Source organism: Convolutriloba macropyga, chromosome 12 (genome assembly GCF_964194025.1).
Source record: "Convolutriloba macropyga chromosome 12, txConMacr16.3, whole genome shotgun sequence".
NCBI lineage: Eukaryota > Metazoa > Xenacoelomorpha > Acoela > Convolutidae > Convolutriloba > Convolutriloba macropyga.
The window spans coordinates 57,046,235-57,067,490 of record NC_134479.1 but is presented as its reverse complement, the minus strand read 5'-3'; the positions used below and the strand labels follow the sequence as shown (position 1 = coordinate 57,067,490).

The 21,256-nt window shown below is 36.0% G+C and overlaps 1 protein-coding gene across 4 annotated transcripts in view; it reads left to right on the top strand.

The window, feature by feature from the left end:
• LOC142350910 (uncharacterized) overlaps positions 1 to 21,256 on the top strand; it is a 62,517-nt gene that overhangs the window by 26,990 nt on the left and 14,271 nt on the right. For 3 of the 4 annotated variants that reach the window (XM_075402923.1, XM_075402922.1, XM_075402921.1), the window contains exons 8-16: positions 1,792 to 1,803; positions 2,636 to 2,945; positions 4,077 to 5,357; positions 8,390 to 8,533; positions 10,472 to 10,571; positions 11,233 to 11,731; positions 13,332 to 13,526; positions 14,118 to 14,211; positions 15,290 to 16,329. In XM_075402923.1, the coding sequence (XP_075259038.1) occupies positions 1,792 to 1,803; positions 2,636 to 2,945; positions 4,077 to 5,357; positions 8,390 to 8,533; positions 10,472 to 10,571; positions 11,233 to 11,731; positions 13,332 to 13,526; positions 14,118 to 14,211; positions 15,290 to 16,329 (3,675 nt within the window). The remainder of the gene's footprint in view (positions 1 to 1,791; positions 1,804 to 2,635; positions 2,946 to 4,076; positions 5,358 to 8,389; positions 8,534 to 10,471; positions 10,572 to 11,232; positions 11,732 to 13,331; positions 13,527 to 14,117; positions 14,212 to 15,289; positions 16,330 to 21,256) is intronic. The other variant, XM_075402924.1, reaches the window with a different exon arrangement.

Here is a 21,256-nt window from a genome sequence, read left to right as displayed (position 1 = left end):
TTCGATTTCTCCAACTACCCTTCTGATAACGCATTGTACAACACAGAAAATCACATGGTAACTCTCAAATTCAAAGACGAACTGGCAGGGGTGGTAATGGAAGAGTTCTGTGGCTTGAAACCCAAAATGTATTCAATACAAACGAAGGGTATGTGTAACATTATATTTAATTAAAACAAATTCCAGTTTTGAAACTAGCCAAATTCATGGAAGCGTCTTTTTAATTTAACAGGAACATTGAAACCTAGATTAGGAAAGCACATAGATTAAAATAGAAAATGGATTGATTGTAATGTTCTTTCAGACTGTCAGAAGAAAAGTGCAAAGGGAATAACACATGAGGGGCAAAAGCAACTAAAGCACGAGGTCTTCAAGAGAGTATTGGACAGCGGGGAAATTGTCCGCGTCAAAAATGTGACCATCAAATCAGAGAAACATGAGTTGATGACACTGGAACAAAACAGAGTTGCGCTTTCGGCCTACTGTGACAAGCGGTTTTACCTTGACCCAATAAACTCCCTACCATTTGGACATAAAAATATTAGAGAATTTGCATTTCACAATGTTATATTAAATGATTGGGATTGGGAGTCAGAAAACGAAAGCGACTTGGATTCAATTTCACAACCAACCCCGGAAAATGTGATATCTGAAAACAATAGTTTTTCTCCCCCCGATCCAGGATTCAATCAGCCTGATTATTCAGAAAGTGAGCTTGATCAAGATATTGTTGACTGGAATGAACCCTACGCAATTTCCCCGCCAGCCCTTGACAATTCTTTTCTAGAATTGGAAGCAGTTGAAAGCGAAGCAAGCAATAATAGTGATATGTCTGATTTATCTTCAAGTAATAGTCTTATAATAGAACCAACACCAAAACGCAGACGTCTAGTATTATACAATTCAAGCAGTGAAGATAACTGATAACTTACATTTAGTTGTAGTTGAAGTGCATGGATAAATTATAAAAGCATTCATATAAACTAAATACAAATTAATGTAAAAATTGAAACTTTATTATAAAAAGAAGACAAATAAAAGGTTTCTCTAACGCCGTTTTATCGGGATTCCACGACGACTAAGAATAATTTCCATGGGGGAATGACTTTTAACATGGTTAGTCAAACCATTTTGCTGGGTAAAAACTTTGAAACAAATTTTACACCTTAAAACAGGGTTTTGGATAATTAGAGGGGGCGCAATAACTGCTGAATTTTCACACTGGTGGTATCGTGTGTCAATTAAACGCCAAATTTTCTGATTGCAGTTTTCACATTGATATCTAAAATTGTTGAGGTGTATTTCTTCAAAATGAGTAAAAAGATCTTTAGAATTTAAAAATTTGGAGCGACACAGAAAGCAGTCCAACAAGCAACGTTTTCGCTTTGGTGGCATTTGGAATTCGTATTCTGGTATTGGGTGTGTAGGTTCTGTATAACTGTGGGTAAAATGTTGAAATGGGCCCAGACCAAAACAAGATTAAAGTACCCTGGCGCAGACATATGACGAATTCACTTTCAAAGCAAAAGCGGTGGTAGTTAAAATGGCTTCAAGCCCAAAGCGGCAAACCAGTCACGCAAGTGGAGGGAGAATGGTTTCCTAAGATTAGTTTCATGCATGGCAGGGGAAATAAGGAGAAAGAATTTCAAAGTGTCCCACCCTGTAGTTTGCCCAGGAGGACACTTGTGTCCCCCCCCGTAGTGTTCACGGGAAGACACTTATGTCCCCCCCCCCCCCCGTAGTTTGCCCAGAAAGACACATCACTACTCATATGCTTTCTTTGTTTTCTAGACACCAGCAGTGGTAAGTTCTTTTTCTTCCCCATCTTTTAGTGCATCTTAGTCCGTCTTTTCCCCCATCTTCGAATCCCGTACTGGTTTGGTTTCGCAGTAGTTGCGCCTGCTTAGGTCACCTGAAAACCTATATTTCCCCATGTCAATTTGTATAGCGCACTCTTTCGCTTGTTCCTTTTACTACCTTGAAATCGGGTGATTTAATTCTTGTTACGAGCGTACTTAATTTAGTTTTTCAATCCTTACTAGCTAATTACAAGTGACTAAAAATTAATAATGTTTGGTGACCGTCAGGCTTTTACTATTGCACAGATGATGTGTAGCTGTTGGAAACAATTTTTGTTTCTCATGGCAGTTTCTGAGTTCTTAGTTTTTACTTTTTATTAGGTTTTGACATTAACAACTATTCCTTTGGTTTGAAGAGTAGCCTATGATAAGTATGTTTACGTTATGTAAGTTTATGCTTAGTAAGTTTACGGTAGGTAGGTTTATGGTAAGTTTATGGTAAGTAAGTTTATGCTAAGTAAGTTTACGGTAAGTATAATTATGGTCGTTTTATGGTAAGAGAGCTGGGTCAACGCGAGTATTTCACAGTAATTTTGTAACCTTCGTTTGTGAATGTTGAAAGTCAATGAATATATAAATATGATGGGTCTAATATAATTGGGTATCTTGTAAGAATCTGGCATCGAAAAAAATATTGTAGAAATCTGCCAGAAGATGCATTATCTTGTAGGACTCCTATCTTGCCAGATTCCTACAAGATGCATTATCTTGCCAGATTCCTACAAGATAACCATCCAATCTCGACTAGGGGTGCGCTGATGAATATTTTGTTTCAGGACCGAACTGCCGTAAGCGAGACTAAAGCTGCTAATGATCTCCAAATAATTGACGACGATGAATCTGTTCCGTCACATACGGATTCTCTCCATCAAAAGACTATGGCGTTTGAAGAGGTTTTAACTTCTCGTGAACGCACGAATGATATGAAAGCTCATGTAATTGACCCGAATGAAGTAAGTGAGTTGAGAGCCGAAAGTGGCGAGGAGGGTCAGGACGTAAATGCAGAATCGAGTGTGCCGTCGATACGTGAAACTTTCTACGGTGATGTTCCGTCCAATGTTGGAACCGATGTTGACAATTGTGAAGGCAGGGTTTTGATTACTAACGTTTTAATGGACGTTTACTTCCTTCTGATTTCAGATCTTAATTTTAATCATTTTTAGATGTTCATGTTTTTTGTTCACATGCGGCATTTTCACTTTGATTTTTGCTGTCTTTTTAATTTTTGGATGGGAATTTGTTCTAAATGGTTTTCCAAATCAATTTATAGTTCATTTTAGGCCTCGTTGTGCTTGTCACAATTCAGTTTTTTTTTCAGCTAAAAGTTGCTGTGTAATGTCGACTTTTTTCAATATGGACAAACAAAAAAATTCTTTTTTTTCAGAAGAGTGCCGCATGTAACAAGTAATCTGTTGGAGTCGTTTCTTTGAAAAAGTTTTTCGTGCATCAAGACCGTTTTTAAGACCATTTAGTGCAAAGTTTGTGAGAAACTTAATGTAGCAATCGTTAAATTTTGAAAGTTGCTCTTTAAGAGCTGAAAGTTGAATGAAAAGAAGTGTGATTTTAAATAAGCATCTTATTAGCAGCAAAAGGGTTTGACGCTGACTCAACTAATACTCGAGGAAATGTCATAAAGGAGGCTCTGCTGGCGTTTGATGTTATTTTCCGATTGAAGGATTTTTCATGGGACCGATTTCTATTCAGATTTATCCTCAAAAAAGAGATAAACTGGTAAACTCCGAGCATTTTGCTTTGCGGTATTTTTAGAGCTTTGAGTCTGTTATTGTTCGCGTCGCATTGTTCGTGTAACCTATAATTAATGAGGAGGCTTAAATTCGTGATATAAAGGGGCTGTTTTGGTAGGTTTGTACCCCGTTTTAGTAGTAGGTTTGCACTCTCGCCATTTTTGACCTTGCACCACTTTTGCGCTTCAGTTACCCCGGTGAAGCTAACCTCTCTACTTTAATCTCTCTACTTCTTAAGCTAGTCCGTCGCCAGTTATAAGTTTTAGATTAATTCCTCTTGAAAATTCACATTCTTACAAAAAAGTTTTAAAAAATTTTTAAAGAAAATTTTCCATTCTTTTTTGTTCAAATTTGGAGTTTTTTTCCAAAAAATAAAATTCTTAGACTGCATTTAAATAGGGCGCTTTTTGTGAAACCGACATTTTTGTTTTGTACATATTTTAATCAACACTCTGCTTGATTTGACTGATAGCTCAAAAATTAGAGTACAACTTGAGTTCCAAAAGCGAAGTCATCCAATACGGCAAAGAAAGCCGAAGTCACCCCTTAACCGATGGAAAAGCAGCAGATTTATCAACTATTTCACATTCTAATCCTGAAAATCTTGAAGATGAGATGTTAACTATTGAACAAACTTTCATGTCATTCAATCCGAATCAGGCGGCTGAACAAACTTACGAGTTCTCTCAGGACGAACATGGCGATGATTTTCAAGGAAATAATCGCAATGACCTCATTAGCATTTCAACAGAAAGCTCGTATGCTAATAAGGTGCAAACACCTGAAAGTGGGGAGTATATAGACGAGGTTACCCCAATTGATAAAAATCGTGAACAAACCGATATTTCTGGAAAAATTAACAAAGATGTGGAACAATACGAATCAAATGAAAGAGCGACTCAAAGTATCGTTTCATGTTCTTTAGGACAAGAACTAGCGGACGTTGCGATTATGGAATCAAAGAGTTGGGAGGTTTTTGACGAAAATGAGCCAATAATGAATCCCTCAAATTTACCAGATGTTGGAGAGAATCAAAGTTTTGAATATCCCAACGAAATTTACATAGATGATGCGGATAAAGCAAATAACAGAGCACAGTTTAAACAAGATGAGCAGTCATGCTTGCCTTTGTTCGAAAAACGATCTCTAAATTTGCCAATTTTGATGGAAAACAGTCATGAAAATCCTTACAGTCTAACGTTACAGGAAAGTTCTGTCGATAACGAAAGCGGTTCAGAATTGATCAAAGGTGCTCACGCATTTTCTGAAAAATCTTACTCGGGTTCCAGTGAAGCCTTCGAAAAGGAATCGGAAGTTGTCCCTTATGCGTTAGAAACACCTCGGAGTCAGAAACGAATCGAAAAACTTGAAGAGAAGTTTGTTCATAATGAAACCCCGAAGTATCAAGCAGACAGTGTTGTTTTGGAACAAGGATGCCATGAGTTAACTGAGAAGCAATCGGAAGCCTATCCGTTTACTCCGGGTTCTGAGACTCGGTTCCCAGGTACAGGGAGGTCGCGATGCGACGATGTTGCCGGTCAAGGTCAAGTCGGGTCGCATAAGTCCCTCAATGATACGAAAAGGCCAATTCCGAACGTACTCAGTAACTCTTCGGTTCTCTTGAGTCGACCGAGTGAGTCTGTTGTGAGGGACGACAATACAACTAGTCGACTTTTAAACGAGAGCTTTCTTGTAGATTTGAGTGATAAGTCTAACGCCAAAGCAAAAGAAATCGGTGACCATGGACAAGCAGGTGTGTCTTCTTTTGGTATTCGAAATGTTCAAATTAAGCTGACGGCCCCGCCTAATATAAGGCAAAGACAATTAATGCTTCGACCTCCCTTAAGGTTTTTCTTAAATCATTTGAATTCGAATAAAGCTGTTTTTTAAAACATTTTTGTAAGATTTGTTCACGCGTTGTTGAAGACTTCCATTTTGAAACCGACTTATCTGGCGCAGCCAAGAAGGCTAAGTCAGAGCTTTTTTTGTCTTACAGTTCGTTCAACTAAAAGTTGGTGGATATGATTGTTTTCTGCCAATGGGATATTAGGCAAATACTGGATTAGGGGAAAGAAATGATGCAAGAGTTTTGAAAATGGTAAACTTTTGGATCTATTCTGTTCCCCCCCAGTGTTTTTTATGACCCCCAGTTACAAATTATATGTTGTTGTATAGCACGTTACTATGTAAGACAATAGCACGTGCGCCTGGGGGTCATCAAAAATTTATGCTTACTAAGCTTGGGGGGGGGGGAACAGAATAGATCCAAACTTTGCATGTAAGTTTTTAACTAATTTGCACGAGGAGACAAATGAGGGTACTTTATTTTGCCCATTGGATTTTTCAAGTATTCTTCTTGAGTGTTCTAATTGGTGTTTGCCTAATTTCCACAAAATTTAAGTTGCAAATACCTGCTTAATGTCTACAATTTTTTGCCTTATATGGTTTTTGCTTAATGTCCTATCCTCAACTCCACTTCACTGTCAATTGTTTTTCAGCTCTTAATTAGCTGCTTTTACTATCAACAATTTTCTCTTTTTTCCCAAAGCTGTTTAAAAAGTTTTTGCTGTGCATATTTTTTCTTTTTCTGTTGCCCATTTTTGAAAATGTTGAGAAAAATGGAGTTTGTTTTCTCATAATGTGTAGTTTGATCTGATCAAAGGTCAAAATTTGGGTCTAGGAAATAAACCCCCACGGAAAAAAAACCCACTTAACTTTAGATGGGAAATAAACCCCCATTTTAAAATTGAATTTTGGTTCTGATAGTTTGTTCGGTTGTGATAGTTTCATATGAAGTCCCACGGGCCGCTGAGGCATGGCCATGGTCCGCAAGGCATGGCCAAAGGCGCTAAATGCGCAGTTCTTTAATAGTAAATGGGGGTTTATTTCCGTGGGGGTTTGTTTCCTATCTAAAATGAAGTGCGTTTTTTTCCGTGGGGGTTTCTTTCCGCAACCGCAAAATTTAGCTCTTGATTTTAATTATCTGGGTAACACATATTTCTTAAAAATTTTCAATTTGTCCAATCTGATGTTCTTTTGAAGATAAAAAAATCAAAAATCCTCTACAAAGAGTCTCACCAAGTTAAAGATGTTTATCGAAGCTTAGTTCGCTTTTGCAGCTCGACATCCGACATTTTTTTTTTTGAAAAATATTTTTGCCGTTCGATTCTACGGCTTCGAAAAATTAGATTTCAATTCGAGAAACGACTAAAATAAACCTAGCCGGCACATTGCTTGATAAAACTGCAAATTTTTTCAGGCGATGTGTCAGCTAGGTGCTTCGTTCACTTGGCCCGATTGGGAGTGAACGAAGCAGCGAAGGGGAATTGAAAAAATTGATTGTTCTCTGTTAAAAAAATCATTAAGGTACGTATTATTTTGATTCGTCTTTTCAATTTGGCATTTAGGTTTACCCACTTTTCATAATAGGAGGATAAATAATTTAATACGAGTGGTAATTAGCGTTAAACCCGGTAACCAAGACTAACTAAAACATTCTTTGACGAATGGGCATCTGCAAATTGGTTTATCCCGTTTCATTTTTGATCTCGCTTGACTTTTGTGTCCAATCTTTACAGGTCTTTTTGCTGAGCAACTTTTCCTTATCTTTGGATTAAATAAGAATGAACAATAAAACTAGCCTGGAGAATTCAATGATTTTTGAAGATCTTGAAAAAGTGTCAAAAGTAGATAAAGTAAAACATTTTTTGGTTTGCAAGTTTTAAACAAAACAGTGGCGCCATGTTAATCAGCTGCGAAGATCGTTGGGCTATAAATGAAGGATTTTGACCAAATTAGCTCTTCTTATGGGCTGTTATATTTTATGATGGTTTATAATAAAGTACTGGGGAAACTCAGCTTTGTGAAATCGAAATTAGTACCAATTTCCTCCGAGACATGTGAGATTGGTCATCCATTTCTTTAATTTCAGACAACTAGCGATGCTATTAAACTCTGATTTTCAATTATCAAATCGTGGTAAACACCATTCTTTTTAATTGCTCGTGAACGAAGTTCATAGCAATTAATGTAAACCTGTTGGTCTTTTTTATGCAAATTTTTCGCTTGACCATTTTGCGCTTTTCGTCTAGAACATTCTTTGACTTCTCAAGTGACTTTTTCACGCTTTCGTTCTTCATTTTTGAGTGATCTCTCTAATGTACTCACTCCGAAGTAAAGCTTGTTGCATCTGGTTATGGATCGGGAGGTCAGTGGTTCGAATCCCGGTGGGATTAAATGTTTTTCTACCAGTCTGTCGTTCGAGAGCAATTCTTCCGACGAGTTGTATTTCGATCTATTAAAATTACAGTTAAAATTTTCGATCAGTTAAAATTACTGGCTGAAGTGTTAACAAATGTTTTCAGATATACCGGATCTGTCCTCATTTTCGGAACCAATCAGACGTTCATGGAGCCGTAAAAGTATCTGCATTGATTTATAAATACTATAACATAGAAAGAATATTTGAAGCTAAAAGGGAAAAATTGATTTACTATTTTTTGCGCTTTTTTTACTCAAATATTTTGGACTGACATTCTGGGTCTTTTTTTGAATCTGCTTCCAGTAAAAAATTTGCGAGATCCTTGATTCGTTATATCCTGGCAATTAAATGCCACCAGGCCACGTTCTAGGCTTTAAAAATTATTCATCGCATTAGTTTATTTACAGGTTAGTGAAAACCGTTTTTCACCAGGGAAAACTACATACGCATATTTTTGAATATTCAACTTGAGGATCGGGAAGAGGAGATTAAATTGAAGTGACCAAAGACCTGATTTATTTTAGATTCGGCTTTGAGTAATTTCACAACAGCAGAGCCAGAATCCAATTTCAGCTTGTTAGATCTCAATCAACATCAGCCACTCCAGGAAGAAGAAAGCACTAGTGGAATTGATTCCCCGAATCAACGAAGAAGCTCAAATTTAAGAGGTTATCCGAGAAGTTTAAACAAATTGATATAATACATAATAATAATAATGAATTTTTCAAAATGCTGAGAATACAGTCATATTTAGCTGCAAAATTTGCAACCTTTTGAGAGAGCACCATGAGGACATTTAGTCCTCCGAGTGATGTCTCTTGAGCAAACAATTGATGAGTTTCATTCCAGTGATCATTACACAAAAAAACATTGCGTGTTACTTTTCTTTTGAACTGCATAAATCGTTTGAAAAGTGCGATCGCTGATCTATTATTGGCCTTTACTGGTTTTTGTTTTTACAGTTCAAAGAGTTTGATTTGTGTTGAGGTGCTGACTTAAGATTTTAGCACACATTCTGATGATTTTCAAGTCAAATTAGATTTTTTGATCACGACCAAATGGGAGATAAAGCTAAAAAAGAGGTTTTTGTTGCGTAAATGTTTTTGCGGCGTAATTTTTTAAGCTTCATGTATGGCGGGCGATTAGACCCTGATTTTACGTTTTTTTTTATTTTATAAGCCGCGAAGCGATAGCGAGACTATTATTGATCTCGTATAAGTTTTTACGGACCAAGGTCAGAATATGATCTGAGGGGAAGTTATTGCGATCGTCTGCTTTTACGACTCGAAGATGTTTCTTTTTAATCAATTTTACTGGACTGAATTTTGAAGCAGGAAATTAAACGCGTGAAAATATGGAGTGGTTTGTGTGCTTATTAAAACTGAAGAGTGGAGCAAAAGGAGAATGGTTTTTTGTTCATACCGCTGTTATCGAGAGAGCGAGAAAATGAGGTGTAAAAAGTTTCTGTAATCGAGCGAATTTTTTTGTTCACGTGCTGCTTTAAAAGCATTTTTTGCAAATTTTAGTTTGGAGGTTTTAGTTAGGATTCGTTGTTAGGAGGTTTGATTATGATATTGGATTAATTATATACTTGTTTTGATATTGTTTTGAAGATTTCTGGCATTTAATATGAGTTTAACGCTAATTTGGAGGTTTTTCTTTATTCTGCTGATTTTTAGCCCCATTTTAGTGATTTTTCGAGTTTTGCTTGGTTTTAGACAGGTTTCTTAGCCCATTATGCTCAAGGAATGCGACCCTGGATTATTTTTTTAAAAAAATCATTTTTTTTTTTCATTTTTTGGGTCGTGTTGTTTTTGAATGCTTTCTGTAGTCTGCATCAAATTGTTATAGTATTTGTGGAGGTCTGTGGTCAAATTAGTTGTTCTAGTGGTTAAAAAATGACCTCTGCACTAATTTAAGGCATTTAAATCTTAAAGACTATATTTTCAAATATAACATAGATTTGAACATAGATTCCTTTGAATTGTTTTCTAATGGAAGATGAATATTTGAGTGCGCCTAAATTGTGCCGCAAACTTAAGTGATCTAATTCTGGAGGATTAGATTTTTGAACTTGTCATCTTGCACGTCGTCAGCTCTATGTTTAAAATTTTCCGTGCTTGTGTCATGTTGCAATTACACTCCCAATCTAACCCTGAAAATAGCAGGTGACCATTTCATCTAAATGTTTTTAGATCCATTCTTAGTCGTCTCTGGTTCTAGTTCTTTTGTTCGGTCAATGAAAGGTCTTTGAATTTTAGTTAAGGTCTCGTCCTGCGATGATTTTTTTATCGTTAACTTTTTTGTGGTGACCAGTGACGTATCGCTCTTTAAATCATCTTATTCATTTATTCTCGCAATTTTTTGACAGCATAGCTTGCGTTACGCCATTTTTCACACTAATGGGAGCGTGTTGTTCGTGCAATGTAGTGATTAATGTCGCAGAGTCTCATCCGAGAAGTCGGTGGTTCGAACCCCTCCGCAGTCGGGAGTTTTTGCACCATAAAAGTTTTTCTCTAATGCCACCTTATAAATCATTTGCATGGCAGTCGTTGAAGAGCAATTGGCCCGACTTTAGTGGGTTTATGTTTTATGATCTGCTTCAGGGTCTGCAAGAGAAGGCATGTTGATATACATGACACCCCAGGAGTCTATGGCGGAAGAGGAATACGGCGGACATCTGGATCAATCGCTTGATTCATTCAGGTTTGATTTGTTGCGTATAAATGCTTGGCGTTTGAAGTTTAACAATTAAGACCGCAAATTTTCTTACCTAGGTTGATAATTTTGAGGTTGATAATTGTCAGTTTTTCATACTAAAATTGACTGGTGGGGTAGGACGAGAATGTCAGTTTTAACAGCTATTTTAATTGTACTTACCTTAAGGATATGATTTACACAAGCAAACTGATTTATAAGATAACTGTAAGCTCAAATGTTTTTAATTGCTCTTGAACGTAGTTCATAGCAATGATTGTAAACGTGTGTGTCTTTTTTTATGCAAAATTTTCGCTTGACAATTTTGACTTTTCGAGTGACTTTTGCGCTCTTGACTTTTTTCGTTTAGCGTGATCTAAAGTTCTCTCTCAATCACAATTTCAAGCAGCTCAACTCAATTGGCGGCAATTTAATACTAAAAGTCAAATGAAAAGTGCGTCGAAACTGGTGCCATTTTTTACCTTAAATCTTAATAGTGGTATATGTTAACCTCTAATGTGGTTATTTGAAGCCCACTATAGAACTTCTTAGTCCCATTTAGGCTCACCCCCCCCCCCGCCGACTGAAGCAGGCTGCAATTGATTAGAGCCCCCACTAGTCGTTCAAGAGCAATTCTTCCGACGATTAGTCGGTTATGTTTATTTCAAAGGAACTATGAACTCCAAACTCCGACAACTGACTACGAAGAGTCGAGGTGTATCATGACGTCTGCTGAAGACCTCAGCTCCTCTCTCGACTCCTTCCGAGGCCAAATTCCTCAGAGCTCACAATCGAATTATCTGGCTAAGCAAACCGCTCAGACAATTGATAGCCAATTGGAAAGCTGTAAAAACCCTCTTCTCATGCAATCAGTTCCAAGCGACAATCGATTAGACGAGACGAGGTCTGTGCAGAGCAGAGATCAAGCTCCTGAACCCTTCCTAAGCTGGGAGCAGAGAAGGCTGGGAAGTCGCGAACCTGACTTCAGGGGAATCCCGGAGCTGGGGTACTCGGTATATCAGGATCCTAAGCAAGTCAGAGCTCGAGAATCGCAACGTCTTCTGGATGGACGAACTCGAGATTCGTTTAATTCTCTGTCATATGCTACGTGTGGTCGAGAAGCCTTCCCTGAAACTGAATATGAAACTGCAATTGAAGGAAATAGTCAAGTAAGTTGTCTCAGTCGGCATTCATGCGTAATTTTTGGGACTTGCTAAGCAGCTGAGGTTGTGTTCAAAAAGGCACTGCCAAAATGAATAGAAATTTTGCACTAGTCTTTAAAGCTAATTACTTAATTGGGCAAATAGTTCCCATCAATTGAAAGGCTTCGACTGACCTTGCTTAATTCTTGTGCATGTTAATGTATTCCAAAATATGTCTAAAAGGAATCTCGTTCCAGATAGAGCTATCGGGTACTATTTTGAAAAAAATTTCCGTGCCGTGCTTTGGGTACGATAAAAGCGTTCCTTTTTTTCGACGCTCATTTACCGGTTTTTTGTCTGATGTTATTGACGTCAAAATCGGTTCATAATCGGTCACCAATCGTCTAGAAAACCTACAAATATCAAGCCGAAATTCACCTTAATTGGTACATATTGTGGTTATACTGACCTAAAATTAGATTAAGCTAATTTTTCTGAACTTTCTGCGTAAATTGGAATGTATTTTATTCTTATTTTAAACGACGCTTAGGAAATACTCACTTCTGATAGGTTAAGAATTTGTCGCTTATTTACTCGGTAACATCCTGCGGCCCGGAAATGTTGGGAAGACTAGTACAAGTTTTACAAGCGGACCGAGAAGCGATCCTGTGGACGTTCGGAAGCGGGTGGAGCGTGTGACGCTATCGGGGTCGAACGGAGTTCTTCAATTCGAGCGGTAGTATAGTAACTCCCCGTTTTGTTTTCTGAAACTACCCAAGCCAAGTGACCGGTCTTAAGGTGAACCGGTACGTGACGCAAACGGCTAAACTCCCATCAACGGTGCCCATGGATATAACTTTCTCAACATGGACAGCGCGAGTAGTAAGACAAGTGAAGAGGTCCAAAAAAGAGGTCCACATAAAACGATCCAAAGTAGTCAACGCCGGTGTTGGTGAAGAGAGGAGACTGGTAAGCAAGTCTCTCCTTGAGAAAGCCATACATGATTGGATGCATGGTTACCGCTCTGCATCTGAGGCAGTGTGCTTTGATGAAACGCAAAGATGATCTTAGTTTATGCACTGCAATCAACAAGTGAAACTTTGACGGCAAAGTTTTTTTCATTGCTCTTTTACCGGTTTTTCGTCTGATGTTATTGACGTCAAAATTGGATAATAATCGTCAATGATCGTCTAGAAAACCTAAAAATATCAAGCCGAAGATCACCTTAATAGGTACATATTGGGGTTATATTTACTCAAAATTAGACTAAGAAAATTTTTTCTGACCTTTCTACGTAAATTGGAAGGTTTTTAATCCTTGTTTGAAACGACGCTTGGAATAACTCAATTCTGATTGGTTAATTATTTCTCGCCTATTTACTCGATAACATTTACTATAAAATGGCACGTGCTCGGTAATTGGGAGCGCATAAAGTACTGTAGGGGGCACGAACGGAGAAGTCAGATGTTTTTAATTTGATCAAAATGTTGATGCTCGGCGTTATATCTTCCGTTGACGATTTTTGTCACTCAATTCAATTTGTTGTTTAGAGTTGAATTTTTAAAAAATATGTTAATTTTTTAATGATGGTAATTTTGTATTGTATGAATTATTGTGTCCATTTTAGCTATTAGCTCCTGAACCCATTCCAATTCCGAGTGAAGTATCGTCCAGATCTCTGGATCTGACTCAGCTGGGTGACATTGACCAGTCTCTGATGAAGACGACAGTTCTGCCCTCTCTCAGCTCCTTCCCCACAAGTGAAGACAGCTGTTCGATTGTAGATGCATTGCTAGATGAACATGGAATTCAGGAACATGAGGTGGGTGCAATTTTTACCCAGCTTATTGTGCACTTTTCCCACACTTGAACCCAATTATGGGAATATTTATGCGTTCCTTCATTTTTTTAATTGCTCTCGAACGAAGTTTGAAGCAATACTTTAAACGTTTTTTTTGCTTCACCGTTTTTCTAGAACATTCTTTCGATTTCACTTTCTAAATTCTTTTGCCTCGACAGTCGTTAATCAGATGAAATTTTAAATTTAAAAAAACTTTAAATTGTGGCTACATTTTGTCTTCAATTCTTGATTGGCAATTCATTGCAATCTGGCTATTTTTTTTAATTGTGGAAAGTCAATTATTAAGCAGCCGATTCGTTTTGTAAATTGTACGAAATGGTATTTTCTTGACTTGACCCGAAAATTTATAGTAAAAAAGGCTAGATCTGGTATGCTGCAAAATTTTCTTTGTATTTACCAGGCTCACTTTTTACAAAAAAATACGAAAATTTACAGTCAGCTATTTAAAATAATGCATTCTGAGAATTTTTAAATTAAACGCTTAATCAAAGAACATATATAATGCACTATTGATAACTCTTCATTGTTTTTAATTTTGAAGTTTTATTTAAGGTTGAGTTTCTCTCGGCAATTCCCTCGACAAGTATGCCATCAAAAGACTTCTCAGTGGAAAATTCATCATCTGCAACAAATACGGTCGGCACAGGTTTGCAATTTCAAAAACCTTTGTCCCCGAAAAGCAGTTTTAAGTTTTTTACTATTATCCTTAGCTCCGACACCGACCTCGACTGTTGGAAATCTAAATTATACTTTTTTTCACGCTAGAAAAACAAATGTGACTCGGTTTCTTTTTTCTGATACACTCTTAGCTGACGATGTGAGAACAAGTTTTCGAACCTGAAAACAAATTTTAAATGTGAAAAAAAAATTTGAATGTGAAAACAAAATTTTGAATGTGAAAGCAAAATTTTTAATGTGAAAACAAAATTTTTAATGTGAGAACAAAATTTTGAATGTGAAAACAAAATTTTGAATGTGAAAACAAAATTTCGAATGTGAAAACAAAATTTTGAATGTGAAAACAAAATTTTGAATGTGAAAACAAAATTTTGAATGTGAAAAGAAAATTTTGAATGTGAAAACAAAATTTTGAATGTGAAAACAAAATTTTGAATGTGAAAACAAAATTTTGAATGTGAAAGCAAAATTTTGAATGTGAAAGCAAAATTTTGAATGTGAAAACAAAATTTTGAATGTGAAAACAAAATTTTGAATGTGAAAACAAAATTTTGAATGTGAAAACAAAATTTTGAATGTGAAAACAAAATTTTGAATATGAAAACAAAATTTTGAATGTGAAAACAAAAGTTTGAATGTGAAAACAAAATTTTGAATGTTAAAACAAAATTTTGATTGTTAAAACAAACAAAATTTTGTTTTCTAGTTGAAAACAAAATTGGACTCTAAGAGTTTACTTTTAGCCGAAAATAGGTACCTGGAAATGATATATTGGTACCGGTGGCACCCTTTTGCTGCTCATTGGCATATTAAAATGGAATATAATGTAAATGTTTTTATTTAATATTCGGATCCGAAAACATGTATTTATTTTTTACTTAAACGGAATTATGAAAATTGTTAGTCGGCTGTCTTGTTTTGTCTATAGGGAAAATTTATAGTTCTCATTTCATTAGTCAATTCTTTCCAAATTACATTGAGTTTCCCTGTTTTAGTTTAGACTTATTTTTTTCAGCTTTGCTTATTGTTTTTGCTTACTGCTGCAGGAACGTCAACAAACAGTGGACAATTTTGCTTCACAACAACTGACAGGTCAACTTATGAACCCATCAGTTTTGTCTCTGGAAAAACCGATAGAAGATCCAATGAAACTCCGGGCAAATCCACATTCTCTGCCAGTGCTCATTTTATGCCAAGTAATATGGACGATGTCTCTTCCTGGGACCAGCAGGCGGCTGCATTGATGTCCCATGAAAAACTTAAACATCGGCAAGATTCGGAAATGACCCCGAAACCTCAAAGTCAAGAAACAAGTGCCTTCTCAGACGCTACAGTTTCAATCGCCGAATTGTTGCGAAGACGAAGTGGAATCACAACGTCGTCAATTAACGAGATCCCGCGCCAAGGTGTGGTGCCTCGCGATTGGGATTATAACTCTGATTTGGCTGAACGTCAAAGGAACCAATCAGATACAATCGGAAGTAGTAATGACCGAACAAAAAATATTCTTACAAGTTCGGGAACAAGAGGTTCGGCGCCCTCAAGCGGAAAACTAAGTCTGGATTACTTCAAAAGCAAATTTGGTTGGCAGCCAAAAGACATTAAAAAAGATGCGATAATTGAGTCAAATGAGCAATTGGCAGAAAATGACGCTTTGACCAATCAGAAAAATCAGTCGCCAGAACCACAAACTTCGTTCCAAAAAGTCGCTGGACCCTTTGAGTCGAAAGATGATATTTTGCTTCTAAACGACCAGCCACGACGAATGAGATACGCTAATGGAGTTGATGATGTTCCGCAACTGAACTCGACGTCATTTGCAAGTGCTCAAGACTTCGAAACCGCAATGGAAGGTTCCTCGGATCTGAAATCGGGAAGCCTTTCCATAAGCAACCCGGATACCCTGTTGCCAGTTTCGAATTCTAAGCGACATCCGACCGATGACTCCTACATTACTGCAATGGAGTTTTTGGAATCTAGGAATCAAGATAACAAATCGGGAAATTCTGGAACCGATTTTTACAGTGAACAATATGATGACTTCCCAATTGTACAGAACGATGGTGGTGATCTGGGAGAACCAAATGTGAGTCGCTTCTGAAGTTCTCTCGAACAGTTATTGTAGTAGCGTATGTCTTTTCATGCATAATTTTTGCTTCACCGTTTTCGAATAACTGTTACGTCCTTATCTTCTTGAGTTTTGCTGCGTGATCTGAATTGTTTTTTCACAATTAGGCTACTGAGATCAATTTGCGGCCGTTTACTTCTGAAAATTAAACGGAAAGTGCGGAGTGTTTAATAGCCGCCCTCATCTTCTCAGCCGGCTATTATAGCTCTCCTATTTTTAATAGCCGCCCTCTTCTTCTCAGCCGGCTATTATAGCGCTCCTATTTTCTTTTGTCGAATAAAAAAATGTTTTGATTTACCTCATTTTGCCGCTTTTTCAACATTTTGCGTGATATCTTTTTGACTTCTCTAGGCTAGTTTCTCTCTTCTCTCATTCTGCTAAAAGTGATTTTGAACATCAGTTGCTCAGCAAAGCAATTCAAAATGAACAGAGTCAGTATAAAAAATTGAAGTCAGAAGTAGAAACGGGATAAACCCATAAAGCCCAATTTTAGGTGCCCGCTATTTGAATGCCGTTCCTATAAGTCTTAGTTACCATCTCTTATGCTTATTGGTATTGATAGTAGCCCCTGTAGCCGCTCTCTAAGAAACAGAAGTACGTTATGTTCAACTACGAAATGCCATCAAAATAAATCGGACTTAAAAAATGTTTTTGTACAAATTTTTTTTTCAATATCATCTATTCCTTCAATCCCAATCATGCTTATTGGAATCAACGGCGGCTATTTTCCGGAAATCTGCCGGGTATGTTTTTTACTTCTTCGAACTTTTTTTCGCTTTACCATTTTGCCGCTTTTCCGACATTTTGCGTGAAATCTTTTTGACTTCTCTAGGCTAGTTTCTCTCTTCTCTCATTCTGCTAAAAGTGATTTTGAACATCAGTTGCTCAGCAAGGCAATTCAAAATGAATAGAGGCAGTATAAAAAATTGAAGTCAGAAATAGAAACGGGATAAACCCATAAAGCCCAATTTTAGATGCCCGCTATTTGAACGTCGTTCCTATAAATCTTAGTTACCATATCTTATGCTTATTGGTATTGATAGTAGCCCCTGTAGCCTCTCTCTCAGAAACAGAAGTATGTTCAACTACGAAAAGCCATCAAAAGAAATCGGACTTAAAGAATAATTTTGTACAAAAATCTTTTTTTCAATATCTTCTATTCTTTCAATCCCAATAATGCTTATTGGAATCAGCGGCGGCTTTTTTCCGGCAATCTGCCGGGTATGTTTTGTATTTACAATTAAATGAATTATTAAAAGCTGAGATAACGATCTATTATTGAACTTGTCTCTTGGTTTTATTGTGACGCGAATGGGAGGAGCATTGATTTTCTTGATTTTTTTACAGCATCTTGACCTTAAATCGAAAGTGGGCATATTGTTGCCAAGATAGAGACATTTTTTGTTCATGCATCGCTTGGAGACCATTACTTTTTGACTTTCATCTGTTTTTTTTCGACAGAATAGAACGTTAACCTGACCTTTTTTAGCCATTTTTTGTCCACTTGGCGAATTTATTTTTGCCTGTCATTAGATTTTCAGTTGAAAAATGTTCTTCGATTGAGGTGGCAGTAATTTGTAAATCTTTGCAGTTGGTATTACGTTGTTTCTGAGGGTCCAATAATGTGCTTAAAGTAGGTGCAAAATAGTTTCGCATTTTCAATTTTTTAGTAGATTTTTGACTTTTTGAGTAGTATATGTATTTTGTATCCTTAAGACAATTTTTCTTACCAATGTTTACACTATTTTTCTCAAATTTTCAATTGCATTCAATTGAAGACTGTTCGACTTAATTTGGGTTACTTTTATGAAATTTTTACATATAGTAATACGATTTCGGAGTTTTTAACTAGTTTTTGTTGAATCGTTTCTCTCGATGTTGGTTTCGTTTATTGAAATAATCTTTTTAGAGGCCCCCAAGAGCTCTCATTTTGTGATAATGGTAACGAAATTGCTATTGGGCACTCGGAGCTCAAATTTCAAATTCCTAATTGAACTCATAACAATAATTCAAGTTTTTAACAAATTAATTTTTAAAATTTGCGTTTAGGAATGGTTTTTGCGAACAAATAATTTACCGGTGAGGACTGTTCCTTTCAATATGGCTCTTAATTTTCGAGCTTTCATCCCAAAGAGTTTTTTCGAATAAAATTTTTCAGCTTTTTCTGGGTATTGGAACGTTTTTTTTTAAATTCTTAAGCTATCTCTACAATTTCGTGTAAACTTTTTGAGCAACCATAAGAGGCCAACGCTTTATGTAGTTTATAATATAGATATCTTCTATTAGTTAGAGCCGATTCATTAAACTTCATTAAATATGAATTCTGTTGGCAATCGAAGTTTTTGTTTTAGCATTATGATGCCTGTTTCTGAACTGTTGGTAATGAACTGTTGCGTTTTTTGGTTATGAACTGTTGCGTTTTTTTTATAGCCGCCCTCGTCTTCTCAGCCGGCTAATATAGCGCTCCTATTTTTTTTTACTTCGTCGAATAAAAAAATGTTTCGCTTTACCTCATTTTGCCGCTTTTTCAACATTTTGCGTGATATCTTTTTGACTTCTCTAGGCTAGTTTCTCTCTTCTCGCATTCTGCTAAAAGTGATTTTGAACATCAGTTGCTCAGCAAAGCAATTCAAAATGAACGGAGTCAGTATAAAAAATTGAAGTCAGAATTAGAAACGGGATAAACCCATAAAGCCCAAATTTAGATGCCCGCTGTTTGAACGTCGTTCCTATAAGTCTTAGTTACCATCTCTAATGCTTATTGGTATTGATAGTAGCCCCTGTAGCCTCTCTTTAAGAAACAGAAGTACGTTATGGTCAACTACGAAATGCCATCAAAATAAATCGGACTTAAAAAAATCTTTTTTGGAATCAACGGCGGCTATTTTCCGGCAATCTGCCGGGTATGTTTAACCGTTTGAACACATTGTTCGACGTTTTTTTCTAAAGAACTTTTCAAACTTCAATTGCTTTAATGTCTAGTTTACTTGGAATTTCATTTCTGCTCTAATTTCATATTGAGTTATGATTTACGATCTCACGCATAATTCTTCTCACGATTTAAAAAAGTCTCGTGACAAACTTTTTGTATATGTTTCGGTTTTTGCTGTGATGTCCACCATTTACATAAAATTCCAACTAAAAGGTTAATTTTTATTGAATTTTAGTAATTAGCATTTTACAGTTGTTGCGAGCTTCGTAAGATTTTGTTCTTGCTTTACATCTGTGGCACGGTTGTTTTCGGTTATTTTCAAGAAACTTTTCAACTTTATTGTGATTGCCTTTCGTTAGAATACATAAAAATTAAATCTTTTCCATTAACTGTTTTGTTGTAATTCATTATTTTTTAATTTTTTTTAATAGAGCTATTAATTGCAATTAAAGATTTTGGTCAATTCATCCATGCGTAAAATGAGAATTCTCCCTCAGTATGTTTTAAACTATAACTTTAAATTTTCCTTTCTGAAACTAAGTAGTCATTTCTTAAGCTTTTGGCTTGTTACGTCTTTCTGTTTTTCTCTAGATGTGTTTTTGTTATTGTTTTCTGAATGTTCATTTCCAGCTATCGTTAGTGCAGTGATGGTAACGGTAAGCAATCGTATACGTTTGCAATTTTGTCATATTAAATTGATTTTGAGGAGGGCACAAATTCGTTCTAGTCCTTTCAAAGCTGTTAATTTTTTTGATTCTGAAAATAATTTTTGTTTATTTTGTCTCCAGCTTCGGACGGCAATCCATATTTTATGTTCAAAATGTTTTCAGACCAATGATGTTGTCCAACTAAATTTTGTTTTGTCACTGCTGTTACTGCAATATATTTGTACTATAAGTTCAATTACCGAAGATGTTATCTTTTCCTGGATTCTTTTGGCTGTTTTTCTTATTTCGTTAAGATATTTTTACGACTACAAGACATAAGACTCATTCCAAACCTTTTTTGTTCATTCATTTATGCAATTTATACGGAATTGCGTCATGTTCCAATCTTCGTGTAGCCAGTGTTTTTATTCAATCGTGTTATTAATTTTTTTTGGTATTACGTTTCTTACTATATTCTCAAATATGACTTAAATTTTAGTCCATCTGAACGAGATTTTGCTTACTTTAATTCAAAGAGTTAAGGTCAACTGAGTATATATTGCTCTAATTAAAGTTTTCTGACGGGAAACTAATAGAAACAACTCTGAATTTGAAAATTTTTTAAATCAAGCATATGACATCTCAGCAATTAGTATGAATAAAACTGAATTTACTGGTCTTCTCTCTGATTTTTTCTATTTGAGTCTGCAAAGCTATTGTACCTTTTTTTTGCAATCTGGCGACTAGATTTATTAGTTCTGACGTGTTGCAAAACGTTTATCTGAAGCGACTTTACTTTAGCGGGTCAAAGTTTTTCCAGACATCCAAATATCTGGAATTTTGCGTCAGCGTGGGGCAATGTGATAAATGTTAGAATATACAAAGTTATAAAAGTAGAATATACATTTTTTAGTAATAGTTTTCTTCTTTCACTACAATTCTGGCGTTTTCTTGTGCCCGTTATTCTTGGATCATGGTAATATAACATTTTTTCCGATTTTTTTTCTATTGAAACTATACAGACAGCTTTGCATAAATTCTTAGAAGTTGTTTAATTTTTCTTTCTTTCATCATTTTTATTTCTGTAAAGAAAAGTAAATTTGAAATGATCTAATAGTATTCAAACCTCATTCTTTAAATATTTGTTCACATTTTTCGCCTCAGAAGCTTCAACTCTTCTCTCTATCTTCTTTATCTTTTTCCTCTCTGCATGTATATTTATTTGTTACTCTTTTTTTTCATACTTTATTTATTTCATACTCTTCATTTATTTCATAATTTTTCTAATTTTTATTATATTGTTTTT